A 22,212-nucleotide genomic window follows, 5' to 3' on the forward strand; every position below is an offset into this window, starting at 1 on the left:
AACAAGACAGACTAGTGGTGAAGACACTGAGTGGTCTGAAAATGGACTTGTAATGTAGTAAAATGTAAAAAAAAAAGCCTGTTTTTTTTAATTACAATACCAGACACAGATGAAATAAAATGAACACACTGGAGTCAGAAGCAAGTTGAAAATGTCCTTTTGCTTAGAATGAAGATCGTAAAGAAGGTTCACAGCACATAAAAACGTGGCAGCATTTTACTCCTTTGGGATGTAAATGATGAGGTTTCTGCTCAAATCAATATAATCAGACAGCAGGGAGACAGACATTGTGCTGCTTTTTCTTCCTGCCAAAGCTGAAAATCTAAACCGAACCTCATATTTAAACAGCAGAGGATTCACTCAAACACTCATCTGAAAACAAAAGAAGAAAAACCCCTATAATACTGCACAAACAGCAGAAAAATAAACACACACAGGACTGCGGCTTCAGTGTAACCGATTACACATCTCACAGGCATTCAGCAGCGTTAGCATGTTCTCTGGAGCTTTTCTAAGGCAAAAAACAAACATTTACTCTTCTTTTTGGTCTGTTTTTGCAGTGCAGTGACCTCTTTGCAATTACATACATTCATCTGATCCTTTTTTAAAATAAAAATACTGATTTCAAATACGAACATCAAGTATCTGGATGTTTCTTACATCCATCTAAAGGGGCTCTCATGATTATTTTGAGCAGCTTCTGCTGAAATAAGTGGATTTAAAACCATCATTGCTGCTGTTTAAGAGTCAGAAGAATTCAATTTAATACTGAGGCGTACAACTGACATCCTATCTGAGCCACAAAGGACTCAGAAAAAAAACAAAACGCCAACTACATGTGATGATGTAGACATAAATAGAGTGAATGTGTTTTGTTTCAAACAACAAATCAGCAGATAGAGGTTGTAAATTCCCCCAGTGAGGGATCAATAAAGTTATCTAATCTTCTAATATGTCACATGACATCGATGAACATTTCTCTTCCCGTGGATGTCCTGATACTACTAACATCAAGCATCATAAAAAATTCTGCAAATTACAAGAGTTTTGTGCCAAAGTCCACATATTACACATTGATGTAAAAAATAAAAATAAACAAGAATATTGTGTTCTTTCAGCTGCTAATGTCACCATTAAAGTCGCTTTGCCCAAACAGCTTATGAAGAAAATGAGAATGACAAAGATCTTTAACAAATCGGAGCTGCTAAGGTTAGAGACTGGTCTAATGGAGCTTCTGGCGTATCACCTTGGACCAGTAGCCTGGCTGGGATAGTGTACCACCTGGGGTCGCTGGAGCAGGTATTTGGGCACCTGGTGTTGCTGAAGGACCTTGGACCACTGGGGGAACTGTGGCTCTTGGGTGGCCTGGGGATTGCAGATAAACTGCACCTGCGTCTTTTTGGGCTGTTTGGGCAGGTGTGCTAGCTGACAAGTTGAAAAAAACAATGTAAAAAATCCCACCTTCAATGTTTTTATATTTATCTCACCTTAAAATATATACAAAAAGTGGTACATTGAACTGATTGCTTACAAAAACCATGTAGACTGTTGGAGAGTTCATGTTTCGTCTGTTGAAACAGACTTCCAGAGGTATTTTGGAAATGAAAAGGTTCCAGGCTAATTTGCTAATAGGGTCTCGCAACGCCCGGATCATTTCTGTCCCAAACAACTGAAGCAATCCGTCAGACTCGTGCAGTTATCAAGGACGACTCATCTCTCTTCCACACGACCACCATGTTCTTGTCGCTGAGGGCCGCCAGGTAGCGGAGCTCAGGGTCCATCGCCACGTTGTTGATGGAGGGGCCCTCCAGCTGGCCGAGGCCGTCCCTCATCGGGGTCGGCCACTCCAACACCTGACAAAACAACCAACATGTCAGTAAAAAGTGTATTTATTTCACTGTTCTATCACATTTATTACTCACTAAGGTCCAGATCTTAAAGCATTATTAATAATTGTGTTGCATTGGACTGTTTCAGGTTTACCTGTGGCTGCCATCTAACTTAACGGCTAGCTGTTAGCATAGCCTTAGCCAAGGGCGTCAGTTTGTTTTTAAAAGTGGGGGGGATGGAGACCACAGCACTTTGAGAAAATGTCGAAGAACAGCGGCAAAATGCCACAAGCTGGGCTCGAACTCACAAACACCGCACCAAAGGCGGAGGCTCAAGCTGTTGAGCTATCGTTACATGCGGATAAAGAGGTCTGTGGGCCGCTATAATACTAATTCTTCTGGGCCGAAATTTTGCCTCTGATCGGAGCTTCCACTTGGCACAGGCGCAAATTTAGCATCTGCGCGTTTTTTTTTGTTTTTTTTTTAACCTCACGAAGGTGTGCTGCATGTCTGTGCAACTCTCGGCTGAGTGCGGATGGTGCGTTCAGGAGCGTCGGAATTTTCTATACTATATAAAATGACCCCTGACAAAAAGTGGGGGGACACGTCCCCACCGCCCCCCCCCTAAACTGACGCCTATGGCCTTAGCCACTGTGAGAGAAGCTAATTTCCTGGTTTGTGCTTCTTGTTCAGTTTTTGCTTTTTGTGTCTCTGCTAGAAAGACATGTCTGTCAGTTAGAGCACATTTCTCAAGTTAATCTGACTTCAGAACATGCTAAGGTGCTCCAGCTAACTTAGCCGCTAGCCATTAGCATAGCAGTAGCCACTGTGAGAGGAGCTAACTTCCTGGTTTGTGTTGCTTGTTCAGTTTTTGCTCCTTTTTTTTTAAGTTTTTGCTCCTATTTAGACTTTTCTAAGACCACAGATCCTGAGAACTGAAGTAGCACATTTAATTTATCAATAAGCAGTCAACAGAAACACCCATAATCAAAAAAATGCCAAACATAGGCCTACTAAAATTAACTACAAAAGGTGTGTTTCTTTTCATTGTTCAGTAAGATTCATATCTTAAAGTATTGATTTAATTTTGTTTCCAGACTCAGTTTCAGGTTAATTTGTAGCTGCCGTACAACGTAGCTGCTAGCCGTTAGCATAGGCTTAGCCACTGTGAGAGGAGCTACTTCCTGGTTTGTGTTTCTTGTTCAGTCTGTTACAATATAACCTAACCTCCTCTGGATCAGGTTAGCTCCACAGCATCAGTTACCCATGGAGATCTAGCAGACTAAAAGACCTTTGTGATACTAAAACTGTGATGTTACCTGCTATTCCACTATCTCAATTCGTAGTTCGTATTCAGACAGGCTGTGAACAGTTTTACTTTTATGAGTCGAGTTCATCTTGACCACCTTAGCTGTAGGTAAAAGCTCAGTAATCATTGCTCTCTGCATGAGAAAACTGTCCACACAGAATTAAGAGAGTCTGAAACTGTAGCAGATGTTTAGAATTATAGTTTGAGAGTGATTTTAGTGTTCACTGCCTGCCAGATCTGGAGGTTTGTTTACTGCCTGTCTGACAAACTGTGTGTGCTTTCTCTCTCGTGACTGCTTTGGTGTGATGACATGATGTTCCAGGAGAGTAAAGTTATCACAACCAGAAGAAAAACATGCAGATCTACAACACTAACAGCTTCTGCCACAATATTTAATGATTACTGAGGTACCTCAGTGGGCTGTATGGGTTTCCCATCTGAATTGTTTATCTGTGAGGTTGGTGATGTGTACGTCCACAGCCGGCCTTTGTTGTTCGCCACACACCACGTTACACTCGGCCTGAAGGAAGGAACAATAACAAAGATTATAACAACTATCAGAGTTTAGATGCTCTGCTAGAAGAGGTAAACACCCAGAAATTCAGCGTGAAGATGACGGTTCAAGATGCTTTCATGAAATGTGATCACATTGATGAGGTTTGCAGGAAGAAATGGCTAAACTGCTCAGATTCAGCTCCAGAACTATTGAATCAAGGGTTGACACCACATAGAAACATGAATTTCAGTTCTTTATGTTAATAAACGTTCAAAAATTCTAAAATATCTTTTATTGTGTGATTATGGGTAGACTGATGTGCAAAAACGTCTATTTTAAAGATATAAAGTTGCACAGCGTCTATGTGGACTTACCTGGACAGGTGTTGAGGGCCAGGTAGGGAATCTCAGTGTCGGCCCACTGCAGCTCGGCCAGAACTACAGCACACATGTCCTGGTCTTCTGTCTGCCTTTGAGCCTTGGTCCGGCTCCAGCTCCACAAGTAAATAGATCGTGCATGTAGTTCTTTGAGGCTACGATAACGACAAAAAAAATTCAAATAAAATTCAAAAAAATGTACAGAAAAATGGAGTACTTGGGGGTTTAAATTTGGATTTAAAACCATCTTACAGTTGATTTAATGTAAATTTCAGACTTAAATGAAGACAACACGCAGTAGAATTGTTTTTGTTTGGGATCGACTGATAGGGGCTTTCCAGGGCGATGCTGATTATTTGGTGATCAAGAAGGCTGATAACCAATATTTGGAACAATATAAATATAATGTTTAACAGCATACAAGTAGAATACTTCTGTACTCTCCTCTATGTGATTACTGATATTAATTGGTTTGTCTCCTGCTGATCTTCTCTATTTCTTAACATTTCACTGTTCTATCACTTTATTGTCCACTTAGGTTCATATCTTAAATTAATTATTGTTCCAGACTCTGTTTCAGGTTAATCTACAACTGCCTTCTAATTAGCTGCTAGCTGTTAGCGTAGCCTTAGCCACTGTGAGAGAAGCTAGCTTCCTGATTGTGTTTCTCCTTCAGTTTTTGCTTTTTTGTGGTCTCTGCTAGAAGGCGTCTGTCAGCTACAGCAGATTTTTCAGTTAGTCTGATTCAGAACATGTTATGATGCTCCAGCTAACTTAGTGCTAGCGTTAGCATAGCTTTAGCCACTGTGAGAGAAGCTAATTTTCTGGTTTGTGTTTCTTGTTCAGTTTTTACTGCTGAGAGACATTTCTGAGATCACAGAGTCCTGACATCTGACGTAGCACATTTTAATTTATCAATAATAGTCAATAAAAATACAGATACCGGATAATCACAAAAATGCCAAAACATTGGGCATGCTAATCATCTATCACTACTAAAAATTAACCGTACAAGTGTATTTCCTTCACTGTTCTGTCCCCTTTTATGTTAATTAAGGTCCCTATCATAAATGAATTATTGTTATATGGACTCTGTTTCAGGTTAATCTGTGGCTGCCGTCCAATTACCCCACTAGCTGTTAGCAGTAGCATTAGCACTGTATAGAAGCTAACTTCCTGGTTTGTGGCAACGGCTTGTGTTTCTTATTCTGCTTGAGAGCATTTCTGAGACCACATAGTCCTGATATGTGAAGTAGCGCATTTAATTATCAATAATATCATAAAACCACACATAATTGAAAAATGCCAAAAATAGGCACCATAGTATCGGTCCATTCCTTGTCTTTGTGCTGTCACATCATACAAGCACCAACATGAAGATTTATGTTGTTTTTTCTTTCAAATCAGGTTTAGTTTCAAATATTTGCTTAAATATACTAATAATGCACAAACATGTGATTCACAGTCGGTCAGAACTTCATGAGGGGACAAGAATTGAAACTAAATCCTCATGTGACCCCTTGAAGGAAGCCGAGAACAGCACTAAAAACACTAAACTACTTTACCAAGCCTGAAACAAGACTTCAAGCTAAATGTAAGGGGCCTCACTCCCCACTATGTCGTTCATTCAGAAAGTCAGGCGTCAATGGTGTGGTAGTTGTGGTTTTTGTTTCCTTCTTGTATATCGGGAACGTTATTCCATCTCCTTTGACCTGCTGGGTGATAAATAATACAGGATATTACTACTGGATGGTCCACAGGTGTGATTTAATTCTAACGTCTAACAAGACACACACGGCGACTCGTCTACCTCTTTGTGTTGTTGTTGTTCCCCAGTTGTGTGTTGTAGCAGTGCAGGCCGTCCTCGCAGGCAGTCAGCAGATGTGTGCTGGGAGAAAGTGGGAGGCAGACAGATGTGCGAGGAGTGGGCGCTGACGTCCAACAACAGCAGCTGGCTGGAAGAAACAAACAGAAATATTCTCAACATCACAGTGTGAGCCTCTGCGCTTCACTTACATCAGATTTATGAATGAAAATGTGCAGTTTAGCTTAATTTTTAGCTAATTTCTAGCAGAAATGTTGCAAATGCACTGATATTTCTACTAATATTGTAGCAATATTAAAAATAGTCAGGAATTTGCTATGTTTGTGTTGTTTTTGTAGTTCACAGCCTTATATTTAATCTTGTGAGGTAAATTTAAATGGAAAAACCACTTTGCGTCACTAGTGCCTGTTGTTTTAAATGTGCTGTATAAATAAAGTGATTTGACATTAAAAGACACACAAAAATATGTCATTTTTTTCCACTTTAAAGGACATAGTGTGTTCAATTCCACCAGACTTGTACCAAATACCGAATTTTATGAAGTTAAAAAAGCGTTGACTGGAAAAGGAACTACCGACTTCATTTAATGACGATGCATTATAATCACCACCGCTTGCGTCAGAATGGAATTTCAGAACGAATAGTCTGCAGTTTCTGTTGTTTTGGCCTCGATAAATGTATAGTAAAGACTGATTGTTGGAGGTAGACGATGTGCATCAGTTTTACAAAGCAAATGTGCAGTTTATCTTAATTTTTGTTTAAGTTCAAGCAGAAATGGTGCTAATGCATCAAACATATCCTACATGTATTATAAATAACTGTTAAAACAGCCAAAAAAATTTCTATGGTGTCAATTTCTGTAGGTTCTCAGCCCTAATATTTAAAGTTTTAGCTAAATTTGTCCACATGAATTAGAAAACGTTTTGTTATTTTAAATGTGCTGTATAAATAACAGTGATTTGACATAAAAGATACACAAAATATGTCATTTTTTTCCACTTTGAAAGGACAATAGTGGTGGTTCAATTCACCAGACTTGTACCAAATACCGAATTTTATGAATTAAAAAGCAGTTGACTGGAAAGGAAAACTACCGACTCATTTTAATGACGATGCATATAATTCAACACACCTGCTGCGTCAGAATGGAATTCAGAACGAATAGTCTGCAGTTTCTGTTGTTTTTGGCCTCGATAATATCTTTTTTCCACTTCAAGTACAATAATGTGGGTTAACTCCACCAGACTTGTATTAGAATTGTACTTAATACCAAGTTTTATGAAGTTGAAAAGAGCAGCAGACTAGAAAACAAAAACTACTGACTCATTTTAATGAAGCTGCATTAAAAATTCAACACAACGACCGCGTCAAATTAACATTTCTGTTGCTGTGAGAAAAGAAAATGTGTGTAAAGACTGACTTTTTGGAGGTAAACAATGAATGCTTAATTTTTATCTAATTTTTAGCAGAAATGGTATAAAGCATCAATATATATACTACATGTATTATAAATAACTGCTAAAACAGTGAAATAATTTAGTAGGGGTCTATTTCTGTAGTCTCAGCCCCAATATTAAAGGTTTTAGCTAAATTTGCACACGTAAACTAGAAAGCATTTGTTATTTTAAATTTGCTGCATAGATAATTGCGATTTGACATGAAAATTATACAAAAATGTGTATTTTTTTAAAGTACAATAGTGTGATCAAAAATGGCAGATTCAGTGTCACTTTATTTATTATAGCGTCAATTCACAACTTGTCACCTCATAGCACTCACACACTTAACCCAACAATCCAAAGTTCCTCTAGACGTGTTTTTCAAACAACAAAAATTGAATGAATCTGAAGTTGAAAGCGCGGCTGACAAGAAAATGGAAACTACCGACTCATTTTAATGAAGCTGCATTAAAATCTCAACACACTGGCTGCATTAGAAATGAACCTTCAGAAGAAAGTCTCCAGTTTCTGCTGTTTTGAGGAAATAAAATGTAAGTAGAGAAAAAAAAGTGACGAATCCGGGCAGAAATACTCACACGACTTTGAAGTTGTACTGACTGTCCACGCCACCGATATCCCATAATGCAATCTTGCTGTCGTAGGATCCCGCTAGAGGACAGAAAGTTAAATAAATGAGACCATATGATGAGAAAACCTGAGTACAGAAACCCTTCTCAGGTTTACAATGAATCAGCTGCAGTTAACCGAAAGTTCTGCTGCACCAGAGTTCAGATGACTCCTGGTTTAAAGTTTTAACGAAGCTTTTAAGTTGATTTTATCAAATCATAAAACACTACGTGGTCTCTAAATCACTCAGATTTTCTGTTTAAACTGCTCCACAAACCAGAATAAAAACATTTGGTGAAGCTGCTTTTGACATTATCACCCTAAAACAACATGAGAGGATATTTTAAAATAACTAAAAATAAAAAACGGAATTATTTAAACTGACTTCTATGTTGTGTTTTAACATTTTATGGTTTGACATTTGCAATTTATCTTATTTTATATGTATTATACTGAGAGTCACTTTATTAACTTATGACAAAATGGCATTTTTATTGCTTCTATTATCATTTTATTATGGTAACTACCAGTGTCTTATTAGAACTCATTCACTTTGATTATTTTGCATTATTCTCTAAATCTATTTAACCCTCAGCTCCTGTTTCGTCTGTTGCTTGTAAGAACTTTAAACGCTGATTGCACTCTACATTGCAAGCAAAAACTTTTTAAAAAACAGCAATAAATGGGATGAGGCCTGTGTAAAAGTTTCATCAGAAGTTTCACTGTGAAAATACGTATTTTTTCCACATTTTCAAACTTTAAAATGGGTCAATTTTGACCCGCAGGATGACACGAGGGTTGAGGACGTTGAAATGATGAGCAAAAACATGCAAACGTGACATAGAATGAAGCCTGTGTGACTTAATGAACTCACTGAAGAGGAAGTTTCCCTGCTGGTGGTTGAAACGGAGGACCGACAGCGACTTCCTGCTGGCTCTGAACTCCCCGTAGGCGACGTTGTTTCTAGGATGGATCAGTTTGACCACACCTTTCTTCCCGCCGGCCGCCAGGATGCTGCAGTGCTGAGCCGGAGCTTTTCCTCCTCTGGACATCAACACCGTGGACCAGGACAGTGAGAAGAACTCCTGCAGAGGCAAACAACATCACACAGATTATTTAATGACGCCTTATGTACCTAGAGTGAACAAAGTATTTACCCCACTACAGAAATGTTCTATTTTTGCATATTAAAAGTTCCAGATAATCAAGGTAATATTTATATTATTACATATTAGACAGAGATAACTAACAAATGTTATGTTAAAATGATGATTTATTGAAAACTGATGTCACCTCTGTGAAAAAGTAAGGTAGTGTCTACAGATACGGACCCGTACCCGTAGCCTGTGGCCTACGGATACGGCACTTTCCCTTAACATAAATATTAATGAGCCGTACATAAATATTAATGAGCCGGCTGATGAACGCGCTTCGTGATTGGCTGGTAATCCGACGGACATAAATATTAATGAGCCGGCGACGCTGATGAAGGCGCTTCCGTGATTCGAGGTGAATCTGCGGAATGAATGGCGGAACTAACAGCCAGCAAACTATAAGTATTTTTTTACCTTCAAAAGTAGCGACAGACTATTACATATTAACAACCTAAACAAAACCCTGACGTATTTTCTGCGTCTGTCAACACAGACACTGTCACAGTCACTTTAATGTTAGCGGACTCTGTTGAATGGCTAATTTACATCACCACAAACAAATCTCACAATATCACAGTAAATCGAGTTTGTGGGTTTTTTTAATTCATGCCGAATTAAAGAGCTGCTCCTCACCATTCACGAGTGTTTGTTTCATATTCGACATCCTTAATTTTATCTTGTAAATTAGCGTCCGAAATTAAATGGGAACATTTGCAATGGAGTTCGTCAGCCGCTTCCACCACTGAACGCGGTAAACTAATTAATAGGAACTGGACTTCAAACAATTTAGACACGGCGTCTAAAAGCATAAAAACTACATTGTCTACGTAAAGTGTGAGAGGAGACGGTGTATTTTTAGTTAAATTATACAATGTTCGCCGTCAAAGTCATTCATATAAACTGCCTGTAATGTGCAGCAAATAGTAGTTAACCATCGCCAGCTCTTCAGTGACCTTAACACGTCCGTACCTCTAGTACAGATGCGACGGGTACGGGTACGGGTCCGTACCTCTAGCATCAACCAAAAAGTAATTGCCCCCCTCAACCTAATAAGTGGTTTGGCAGCAACAACTGCAGCTAAATGTTTGTTCCAGATTGTGATCAGTCTTTTCCACCATGGAGGAATTCTGGTCCACTCTTTCTGTAGAATAGTTGTAATTCTGTCACATTAGATTGTTTTTGATCATGAACTGTCCAGACTTTGACTTCAGAACCTTCATTTAGCTCTTTTTGAGCCACTCAGAGGTGGACTTTCTTGTCTCTTTGGGTCTTTGTCTTGCTGCATAAACCATTAGCTTTAGGTCATGAACTGATGGTGGATTTTCTCCAGGAGGATTTTCTGACAGAGAGCAGAATTGAAGTCGTCCAGGTCCTCCAACCATCACACTACCACCACCATGTTTCACTGCTGGTATCATGGTCTTCTAGTGGAATGCAGTATTAGCTTCACACCAGATGGAACAGACCCATGTCTTCCAGAAAGTTCCTCCTTTGACTCATCAGTCCACAGGATGTTATCCCAAAAGTCTTGGGGTTCATACAGATGTTTTTTGTAAATACCAGATGAACCTTTATATTCTTTCTGGTCAGTAGTGGTTTGATCCTTCCAACTCTCCCATGAATCCATTTCCTCCCAGAGTCTTCCTTATTGTGGAATCATGTAGAAGGACCTTAACTGGTGCCAGTGGGGTCTGCAGATCTTTAGATGTTCCTCTGGGTTCTTTTGTGACTCCTGGATTAGATGTCGATGCTCTTGGATAATGTTGGTTTTTCGTCCACTCCTGAAGGTTCTCCACTGTTCCATGTTCCTCCATTTGTGGATAATGTCTCTCACTGTGGTTCTCTGGAGTCCCAGAACCTCAGCAATGACTTTGGAACCCTCCAGACTGATGAACGTCAAAGACTTTGTTTCTCATCTTTTCTTGAATCTCTTTAGAACATGGCATCATGTGCTGCTTTTTCAGAGCCTTTAGCTACTTCACAATGAAGACAGGTTCTATTTAGTGATGTTTAGGTTCAACAAGTCCGACAGGAATCGTGTGAGTGCGGATGGTGAAACTGAACCCACCTGATGAATGAATCTGGTCATTTAGTAGACGCGTAGCTAAGGGAGCAATTACTTTTTCACATCAGGCAAGACGGTTTGGACAGGATTAAAATCATAAAATCTTCATCTAAAAACTGCATTTAGTCTTTTCTTGGGTTATCTTCATTGAATGCTAAAATTAGTTTGACGACCTGAAACATTTACGTTTTGACAAATATGCAAAAATAGAAGATTTATGTGGGGGGCAAATACTTTTTTCACAGGACTGTACATTGAGCATTTTTCCAACATTAGAATAGCACCACAAAAAATCTTAATTGGAGGCGTTAGATATGCTAATTTCTTGTAACTATGAGCCGAGGAGCTTTAAAGCTAAATGACTGTAGACTCGTCAGAATAAACGAAGCAGACCTCTCCAGAGACTTTGTACTTCTTCATCACCATGCCCGTTTCACAGTCGATCACACAGACAGAATCTCCTCCACAGGTAGCGACCAGACGACTTTCACCACCACCTGAGAACACAGGAAAAGAGACGACTTTAATCCTATTTTCAACACAATTATAGGAAAGGTTTTAGCATATGCACACAAATAAATCCTTATATTCAGTCATTCATGTCTTGTTTTTCTAGTTCGACGGTACCGGAGGAATCGGGCAGCGGCTGGAAAGCGCAGGCCCACAGCTGGGTGGAGAAATCCTCGGGTTTGTCCTGTTTGCTGTGACACTGGAGGACATGGAGCGGCTTCAGGCACACCGGCTGTGGACAAAAAGGAAGACGAGAGCGATCAGAAAAGACGATGTTCATGACATGATGTCCTGAGAGTTCACAGCTAAACTAGCATAAAAATAACTCAGTAAACTCAGCAATAGTACTAGCATGCTAATACACTAGAGCTGCAGCTAAAGATTGATTTCATTGTTAGTTTAAATACCCATTATTTTCCTCATTTATTGATAAAATGCCAAGATGACGTCCTGAAATGACTCCTTTGGTCCACAACTCAAAAAATCTTCAGCTAACTCTCACAGAAGTTTAAAAAAAACTCAGAAAACATACAAATTTAAGAAGACAGATTCGGAAAATGACTGTTTTTTCATTTGTGACACCCAGAAGAGGAGATCACTAGATAGAAATTCTTCCCTGCAAAACATTTGAAGCGACAAGACCAGGAAATCGTCGCAGTAACTGACTTTCTCAGCACAAATGATTATTTTCACTACATTGTATTGTTTTCATAACCATATGCTTTAAAAGTAGGACTCAACATCCAAATAAAATATTTCAAATATTGCAAAATACACCTGTAAATCCTTTTCTTCAGAAATTAAGAACATGTTTGGAACATAGTGCAGCAAAAATCCTGACAATTTCAAAAAAAATTCAGTGGAGACGAAATGAAAAAAGACCATTTCCTCTAAAAATCCTGACTCATATCGGAATTTCTGTTAAAATCATCTAAATTAGATTTTTATCTGCGTGTTGTTCAGTCATAATGAGGACCCCCAAAGTCTTTTAATTCATCTTAAGGTTTGTTTATCGGATTTTAAAGCAGTCCCAACCAGAAAAGTGAATCTCAGTCAAATTTCAAATCTGAACTACTGATGTGGCTTCCAATGACTGAAAACACACTTTTTTTTGTTTACCAGGTAGTTTTTAGATCTTTGATTAAAGTGACTATTATCAGTTCATCCAAAGGTGACCAGTGACACTCAGAGCAACTTTTATGACAATCTAGGCAATAGCTGTGGAGATACCTGAGATTTTTCAGGACAAAATGGAGCAATTTGCAAAAAAAAAAACTTGAATCAAGCAGGAACTCAACACTAATAACGTGCAACCTTTGGAAAACCTTCAAGCCTGCACTTTGTAGCTGAAAAGCACCAGACATATTATTTCTGTGTTTGCATTACCTCTGTGTTCTTCAGGCTCTTTACTGCATGACTCATATCATCATCTTTCTGCAGATGTGAGGTTTTCTGCTGTTTCTTGCTGCCTTCCTGCCTCTGTTCAGTCTGAGCTCCGTCCTCTCTGGAGCTCCTCTCTGCTCTCGGTCGCCCTCTGCTGGAGATGGAGGGACTCTGGCTCCTCTTTCTGGGGCTCATCCTGACGGCGCCGGTGGAGGAGGTCTCCGGTAGGGGTTTGAGGCGGAGGCTGGATTTACGAGGGCTTTCCTGAACAGGAGACGCCGGGAGATCGGAGCGCAGCTTTTTACGAGGCATCAGTCTGATGCTGTCGCTGGTTTCTGACTCGGTTTGTTTCCTCTTAACAGGAGCTGAGACGCCCTGAAAGAAGCAAATATGGATGAAGATGAAGTGTAAAACACCTACAGCAGAGGGGGCAAACATGAGCCAAGACCGGCATCTCTGTCTAAAATTCAGTAAATATAAATATTAGTTTGACATCTTGGAACTTTTACAAGCAAAACCAGAAGATTTCTGTAGGGGGGCAAATACTTTTTCAAAGCGGTGATGTAGGTTTTCAATGAATCATCATATAAAATGACATTTTGTTGGTTATCTCTGTTTAAAATTCAATAAATATAAAGATTAATTTGCTGATCTGGAACTTTCATAGGCAAAAATAAAATACTTCAGTAGGGGGGCAAATACTTTTTCACAGGATGATATCAGTTTTCAATAAACCATGATTTAAAAACGACATTTTGTGGGTTCTCTCTGTCGAATAGTCAATAAATATAAATAGTTGTTCGGTGATTTGGAACTTTTGCATGCAAAAATAGAAGATTTCTGTAGGGGGGCAAATACTTTTTCAAAGCGGTGAAGTAGGCTTTCAATAAATCATAATCGAAAAACGACATTTTGTTGGTTACCTCTGTCTAAAATTCAATAAATATAAATATCTGTGTGATGATTTGGAAGTTTAACATGCAAAAATGGAAGATTTCTGTAGGGGGGGCAATTCCTTTTTCAAAGCGACGATGTAGGCTTTCAATAAATCTTAATTTAAAAACTACATTTTGTGATTTATCTCTGTCTAGTAAATCCAATAATCCAATAAATAGAAATAGTAGTTTGATGATTTTGAACATTTAAGTGTGAAAACTACACAAAAACAGAAGATTTCTTTCTCACGGTGCTGTATATCTTTGAACCACAACATTCCTGCTGCATTTAAACACTTACTTTGTTCTCTTTAGCATCAGTAGATTCCTCTTTGCCGTCCAGGTCGGTCAGCGAGCGCAGATACTCCTTCGCCATGATCTCCACCTGAACAGAGGAAAAGAAGCTTAGCTAAAGTCTGACAGAAAGCAGGACTAAAAAGCGGTCCACACGTTCCACCGTCTGACCTTCCACTTGGTGAAGTCGCTGACTGAACTGGGCCCGAATTTAACTTGCTGCCGGGCGGTGCTGACGAAGCTGGTCTCCAAGGCGACGAGTTCCTCTGCCGTGATTGGATCAGGGAGACTGAAGTTTTTTTCCCAAACCGCGATAATCTGAAACCAGACAGCCAACGATCAGAGACATTTCTATGACACCTTTTGTTAAGTGATTGAAATGCTTGAAAACTGTTTTGATGTCGTTAAACAGAGCAGAAGGAGCGGCCGGATTCGTACCCTCGTCCTCAGGTTGTCGCTGTAGACGTAGCGCAGGTGGTTGGCCGTCGTGCTGACGTCTTTACCGTTGTAGATCCTCAGGTTGGGCAGCAGCACCATCAGCTTGTAGTTGTCGCTCACCTGATAACAAAAGGCAAGTTTACGACCCAGTGAGGAGGCATTTAACGCTGAAAGAACGACTGAAAACTCAAACTAACGGTTCAGGTGGCAGCTGAGAGTAATTTGCATCATTGATTAATCTACAGATTACCTTCTTGATTAATGAGTAGAAAATGTCAGAAAATGCAGAATAATATTCAGTTTGCTGTCAGTGGAGGAACAAACCTGGAAAATATTCAGATTTAAGAACCTACGATCCAAAACACTGCAAAAACTCAAAATCTTTCCAAGTTTATTCGTCTTATTTTGTCTCATCACACTCGATTTAAGATAAATTACTTAACAAGTGACATTTCAGCAGATGGAGGGACTTGTTTTAAATATCTTGTTAAGTCAAACAATCTTGAAATTATCTCGTTTTAATCCTCATGTTGTCCTGCAGGTCAAATTGACCCGTTTTACAGTTTGAAAATGTCAAAAAAAAATAAACATTTTCACAGTGAAAACGTCCACATTTTCAACATTTTTGGGAAAATTTTGAACATTTTTTGATGGAAAAAAAGAGATGTTAAAAAATATGTTTCTTTAAGAAAATTCAGAAGAAAATTTTCTTCTGAATATTAGAAGTTTTACTGATACATATGTGATCACTTCAGATATTTTTAGGATTTTTTTGGAAGATTTTTAATTCATCTTTTGAAAAAATTTACAATTTTTATAATTTTAATTCATTTTCTTGCCAAATTTGGTGATACATTTTTTTTAAACAAAACTTTAAGGGAAATTATTAATGAATTTTTGGAATTTTATTCCTGAAGATTTTACAAATTTTTATAAATTTGGGGAATTATTTTTGCTGAATTTTTTTCAGAGAAAGGAACAATTTTTTTGGTTCCTGTGAATGAGGACAACAGGAGAGTTAAGACACCTCAGCTTGACAATCCTGGTAAAATAAAGCTTAAAATAAGTTTTCCAGCTAATTTTAAGATCTCAATATTCTAAATGTCACAACTTATTTCAAGAAATCTTACCAAGACATTTCCACTTGTTCTATTGGCAGATTTTTTTTTTCACTCATTTCAGTGTAAAAGTTCTTTGAAATAAGTTTTTAATTCTTGTTTTGAGAGGGGCATTTTGTCCAGTGCAATGATGCCTTCTTTGCTTAAAAAAATACTTAAACCAAATAATATTAAAACAGCTGGTGATGAATTTAACAGCTGGCCGCTCATCGAACATTCCTACGGTTTTGTGACATTTTCATCCAATCAAATTGTCCTGGACCGGCTCTTAGGGATAAACTGAACGAAACCCACTGGAGATCGTACAAAAAGAGGAAACCTGAGCTTCAAATCTTTCTCCATTTGTGTATTAAAACCAAAAAGCAAATATTCAGCATGTAAAATTGGGGAATTCTGTCTCAAAAACTGATCAACCATTAGAGTAGAATTGAAGCTGAACCAGTTATTTAATATTTGCATCATCTATAAGGTCTATAAGATTATAAAATTCTCCGATTCCAGCTCCTTAAACGTGAATATTTTCTGTTTTTTTCCTCCTCTGTCCCAGTAATCTGAACATATCACACTGATCAACACTTTTCATCAGAAAAATATCCGATTAGTCGACATAAGTACTTTGAGCTCCTCTCTTTCTTTGTTTATTTAGCAAAATAAACTTTCTTTAGGTCATCAGCGTCACAAATCTGTCTAATAAATGAAAGAATCTTCATTAACACATGTCCACAGTGAGTGTTTACACAGAATAATAGCAGAAGTGCACTAATACACTAGTTTTAGTCATAACTCTAGTTCTTTTTACTTCACTGACTTTTCAGAAATGTTGTCTTATTGTTTAATTCCATATTATAGATCACAGAAAGTTGAATTTGTAGAGGAAATTTATATATTTTTTGAACGAACAAGCAGGGGTTTTCCTTGAAACACAGGCTGCTCTTTGTTAACTAAAGGTAGAATTTTTTTTTTTAAAAACTGAACTGACAATTAGAATGTAATTATAAAAATCTGGATTTTGGACGCGAGGATAAAAAGTTTTGGGGCTTAAACTGGAGACTACAAGCTAAAATGAATTTTAACCATCCTTTCCTTAACCTGTAGTCTTTAAATTTATCTTACAAAAGTGTCAAATGAAACGCTGGAGTTCTCTTTAAAGCCTCTTAGAAGACTTTGCTAATAATATTGTTTTCATGAGAGATTGGGTGGCAGGAAAACAACTCGGAAAGTATGGAAGTTTTTCTGAAAAACACTTTAGATAAGAAACTTGCATGAGTTAATTAGAAAAAAGTGTTTATCAGGTTGAGGGGTTTGTCTGTAACGTTGTAGTATTTTTATTCCTTCTATATGTAAAACCACTCCGTGTTTTGTTACATTTGTATGACAAGTGCTTCATAAATGAAGTCTGATTGATTGAGACTGAGTGGATCGTTAATCATCATCTATCAGAGGCACAATAGTCGACCGTTCAAACCTACAGACGAGTCAGAGAGTCCACTTCACATGATCTACATGTCTGTAAAAAAGGAGGAAACCCACTGAGACAACCTGAGAAGATGCAAACTAAAGACACAAAGGCCTGAAACAGCCGAGAGAAGCAACAGCTGCTGGGTGGTTCCAGAACTGGAGGACATTTTACGCCCCACCCATCAAATTTTAAATAATTCAAAATACTAAAACATGCAGTTGTTGTGTAACTGTTCTTGTCCTGAAACCAAATCTAAAAAAATAGGAGAAAAGAATGTTTGAACATATTTTAAAACACCAAATAAGTCTGGAGTCACCCCAAAGATGACCAACCTGAATCTCAAACAAAACAGTTAAAATTCAATTTAAATCAAATGTTTTTTGGTATGATTTTTTTCCTTTGACGTCTCCTGTAATTGTGGGAATATTTTTTAATCAACATATTTTAAATAATAATTGTTAAAAATGGAACGTGTATCCCACAACATGTTAGCATAACCCTGATAATGAGATTTTTGTTGTTTTGTGTCTCGTTGTAATCATTTTGTGTCCTGTTTTTGTCATTTTGTGTCTCGTTTTAGTCGTTTACATCGTCAAACAGTTTTCCTAAAGAATGTGTAGAGCAAAGCTATTTCCTCTCTTCTATTTTTCATATTTTCATAACATTGTCTTGAAATCTACCTGGGTCTATCTCAAGAGTAAAGTGTGAACGAATCGACCAAGAACTCTGGATGAGTTAAAACAGAGAATTCAGGATGAAATTCACAGTATCCCAGCTGAGACGTTGCAGCGGTCATTGAGGAATCTCAACAGCAGATTTCAAGAATGCATTCGTACAGGAGGACGCCATCTACAGGAAGTAATTTTTAAAAAATGAAAATTCCATCATTACCTCCGCCAGGAGGTTATGTAATCACTGGAGTTTGTTTGTCTGTGTGTCCGTCTGTGTGTGTGTGTGTGTGTGTGTGTGTGTCTGTTTGTCTGTTAACAGCATAACTCAAAAAGTCATGGACGGATTTTCACCAAATTTTTACAGGATGTCCGGAAGAGCAAGAGTAAGAATCGATTAGATTTTGGAGGTGATCCGAATCACCGTCTGGATCCAAGATTTTTTGAAGGTCGAAGGACAATTGACAGATGGCCGCCAGGCTGTTGACAGACAAACAGACACACGCACACACACGGAGGTATGTGCTCTCTGAGTGCTTTTCTAGTTGATTCTTAAATGTCACGTTTTAAGGTTTCAATTACTATGAATGAAATCTTTTTCTTCCATCACTCCTGGTTTTTTAAGATTGTTAAAAAGTTCCCGTTTTTTGTATCACCCTGTATTCGGTATTTGTCCTGCAGCTGCACAGAAAACCCTCAACCTGGACTCTAAGCAGTAAACAAATCCTCACAGTGATGTAAAGGTTGTCGTCCATCTTGAGCTCCTCCAGGCCGACCAGAGACTCCAGCGTGGTGACGTCCTCCATCTGGTTGTCACTCAGGTCCAGGAATCGAAGCGCAGGAAGCTCCAGGCTCTTGTGAAAGTCTTGCAGTCGGTTCCCGGACAGATCCCACCGCTCCAGAGACCAGAGACGGGACAGCAGCTTGACGGGCAAATCCTGAAGCTGCAGCCCCATTTTAGACAGACTGGAAAGCAGAAAGACGTGAGTTAGTGTTTCTGCATCGCATGAAACCAAATCTGATCAAAGATGACGGTTTTTAGTGATTATTTTATGACTTTTGCAACAAATCTGAGCAAAACCGACGACAAAACTAGAATAAACACTGACATTAATCCCACTAAAATGGAATTCAGAGCATTTTCATATATGTTTTAATTTTTTTATTACAGAACACCAATTCTAAATTATATTTCGATGTTACCAGCATCTATGACTAAACAGGTTCAACTCCACCTACTGAGCATTTAAAGGAAAATAAAAACATGCATGCTCACTTCAGCATCTTGATTTGCTCCAATTTGTTGGTTTTTGGAGAGCCTTTCTCCAGTAAAACCTTCTCTGTAATCTTCTCCATTGTTTATCTGCAGAGAAAAAGCACAATTCACATATTAATAAACCAAAGAAACAACCGAAGAGGGGAAAAAAATCAGTTTCTTTGTTGTCACTAATCTGCCCGACAGTGACGTCAGGTTGCACCGGTTCACCTTAATGCGACATTTTGATCAACGAATTTACATAAAATCAACAAAAGCTCTTTAGTATTAAAAGATTTTTATGCGAAAGTTCCTTTTTTGTTTGCATTTCACGCAGACTGAGCAACACTTGGTGGCAGAAAAGATGCTTGGCTCGCAAACATGGAAGTAAACGATGCAATCGCAAAATGTTGATTAAGAAACTTCTGATTTGAAACCGTTTCTTTAAAACTGTAAAACCTAAACGACAGAAAATATTGAGAAAGGTGAGAAATAGTAAATATAAACAATCAAAATACAATTCCCTTGAGTTATTTTAGTTTTGAAGGAATAAAGTCATTGTTCAGTTTGCTTTGAAATGTCTGACTAAACTACATAATGTTTCAAAAGTCTTCTTTTTAGACCAGACTTAATTTATATTCTTTGTAATCAGAGCTGCAGTGATTAATCAACTACTTGTCATTTAATAAAAATAATCGTCGACTATTTTCCTGGTTATATACTTTAGTTTATGAGTGAAACACCCACACATCTACCCCTAATTAGATAGATCTTTGCACATTTCTAGGATGAAATAACCTGAAAGCATTATACTACACCAACATTTAAAGCTAAAACAACCTACAAATTAGTTGCATAATCTATAAGTCAGTTTATGTATTTTTTTTCTAAGATTAAAAAGTTTAAATCTTCTGATTCCAACTTCTTAAATGTGAATATTTTCTGGTTTCTTTCCTTCTCTGTGAAAGTAATCTGAAAATATCTGAGTTTAAGAACAAAACAAGACATCTGAGGACTTTCTAGCAGGCTTCAAAAAACACTGATCAACACTTTCATCAGAAAACTAATAGATTAATCGAGTTTCTGTCATATTTGTGCTCACATAAATGCATTGAGCTCCTCTCTTTCTTTGTTTATTTAGCAAAATAACCCTTCTTTAGGTCATCAGCTTCGTAAATATGTTTAATAAATGAAAGAATCTTCATTAACACACGTTCACATTGAGTGTTTACACAGAATAATAGAAGTAGTACACTGCTATAACACTAATTTTAGTCATAATTATAGTTCTTTTTACTTGACTGACTTTTTCTCTTATTTTTTCATTACATATATTAGATCACAGAAAGGTGAATTTGTAGATGAAATTCATATTTTTGAATGAATAAGCAGAAGTTTTCCTTGTAAACATCATGTTAGCTAACCACGTTGGAAACACAGACGGCTGTATCGTTAAATCTCTTCGCTAAGCAAACATTTTAACCAATAAATCACTTATTTTTCAGCTCTGGTGCTCTTTTTAATAGTTCATCTTACAGAATGCATCATCAGAATAATTAATTAGCTCATATTTGTGAATAAAATTACTTACAAAGTGACTCCAGTGGAAAAAAAACACCGTCCTGCAGAAACTGAGCTTTCCCGGGGAAACTCTACGTACTTCCGGAGGGCGGGGCTTACATCGACTTCCGTGAGTTTTTTAAAACCCTCAGTTGCGCCTGTCAGGCAAAATGTAGTTTTGTCCAACTTTTTGCAAAACCCCATACATTACTCTGATTTTAGCAGTAAAAAAAAGCTTGTAAACGTGTATTTTCTTCTTTAAAAAATGCAAAAAGTGTCAAATAAAATATCTGAAGAGAAGAAGATCTAGTTGTCAGAGAGGAATTATATGGAAGTAGGGAATAAGATATTTCATCATTCTATTGATTTTTTTAAAAAGTGGATTGCTATGTATAAAAAAATCTAAAATATCGTTGGAATTTATTGTATAATTTATTAAATAAGGAAAATGCAAAATGTATTTTGCATTTTATATGTATAGATATGTATAAGATTCAAAAACTTTATTGTCATATACACAGCAGAAACACAGTGGTTACCCTAAGTAATGAGATTTTTATTTTGTGAATTCCCTTCACACAACTGAAATAACAAAAAATAATCAGACAAAATAAAAAGAAACAAAAAGAACAAAAAAAGTCAAAAATATATTCCATGCGCAAATGCTGACATTTTGTGCAACACTGTAAAATGAAAACAGGCTTGGGATATGTGCAAAATGTTGCTTTTTTTAGATATTGCTGGTGGCAGATTCAATTCCATTGTTTTCATATAGCGACTATTACAGATCAGATTGTCTCAAGACGCTTTCCAGAACCCATATGGCTGAACCCCCAGAGCAGCCTTAAGGCCACAGTGGCAAGAAAAAACATTTTTTGGAAGAAACCTTGAGCAAGTCAGTATGGTATCATGAAGTATGCAGAGTCACAACAGCTTTGTGAAAGTGGCTGAATTATTTTCTGAAAATTGACAATATTGACAGCTTTTCAAAGTCAACTTTATTGTAAATTTTGCCATATGTACGAAACATGAGTGATGGGATTGAAATTCTCTCAGACCTCGGTGCAAACATGCAAGGCACAGAAGACAAAAATAAAAAGTCAAAGACATTAAGAAGCAAGCAACGGTTATGCAGTAGTGTAGAAAAATACTGTCTGGCTGGTTTGCAAGTAGGTTGACATTTACAGATGTTGAGTAGATAGATATTTATATGGCATATTTGCAGAAAAAAGCATTGGAATAAATTATAATGGGTGCAAAACGTTGTGATAGGTCAAAGTAAGGAGTGACAAAATAGTTCAGACTGACTGGTTTCATTCATAGGATGAAAAGATTTAGCTATGTAAACAAGACTGCAGATAGTGTAAACAAATTACAGTATAATAATAATAATAATAATAATAATAATAAAATAAATAATAATAATAATTATATAATAATAATTATTATTATTATTATTATTGTTGTTGTT

General features: G+C 37.5%; 1 protein-coding gene across 1 annotated transcript; it reads right to left on the minus strand.

The window, feature by feature from the left end:
- Positions 1 to 463: 463 nt before the first annotated feature.
- On the minus strand, positions 464 to 20,847 carry lrwd1 (leucine-rich repeats and WD repeat domain containing 1). Its single transcript, XM_051937939.1, is given in 16 exon segments — positions 464 to 1,853; positions 3,550 to 3,623; positions 4,009 to 4,166; positions 5,822 to 5,907; positions 5,909 to 5,966; positions 7,872 to 7,944; positions 8,777 to 8,987; positions 11,515 to 11,618; positions 11,749 to 11,863; positions 13,018 to 13,389; positions 14,251 to 14,334; positions 14,415 to 14,561; positions 14,682 to 14,801; positions 18,658 to 18,892; positions 19,203 to 19,289; positions 20,773 to 20,847. Coding segments are annotated over 15 exon segments (2,088 nt in total). The 5' UTR covers positions 19,283 to 19,289; positions 20,773 to 20,847; the 3' UTR covers positions 464 to 1,682.
- Positions 20,848 to 22,212: the final 1,365 nt, after the last annotated feature.

This window comes from Acanthochromis polyacanthus, chromosome 17 (genome assembly GCF_021347895.1).
Source record: "Acanthochromis polyacanthus isolate Apoly-LR-REF ecotype Palm Island chromosome 17, KAUST_Apoly_ChrSc, whole genome shotgun sequence".
NCBI lineage: Eukaryota > Metazoa > Chordata > Actinopteri > Pomacentridae > Acanthochromis > Acanthochromis polyacanthus.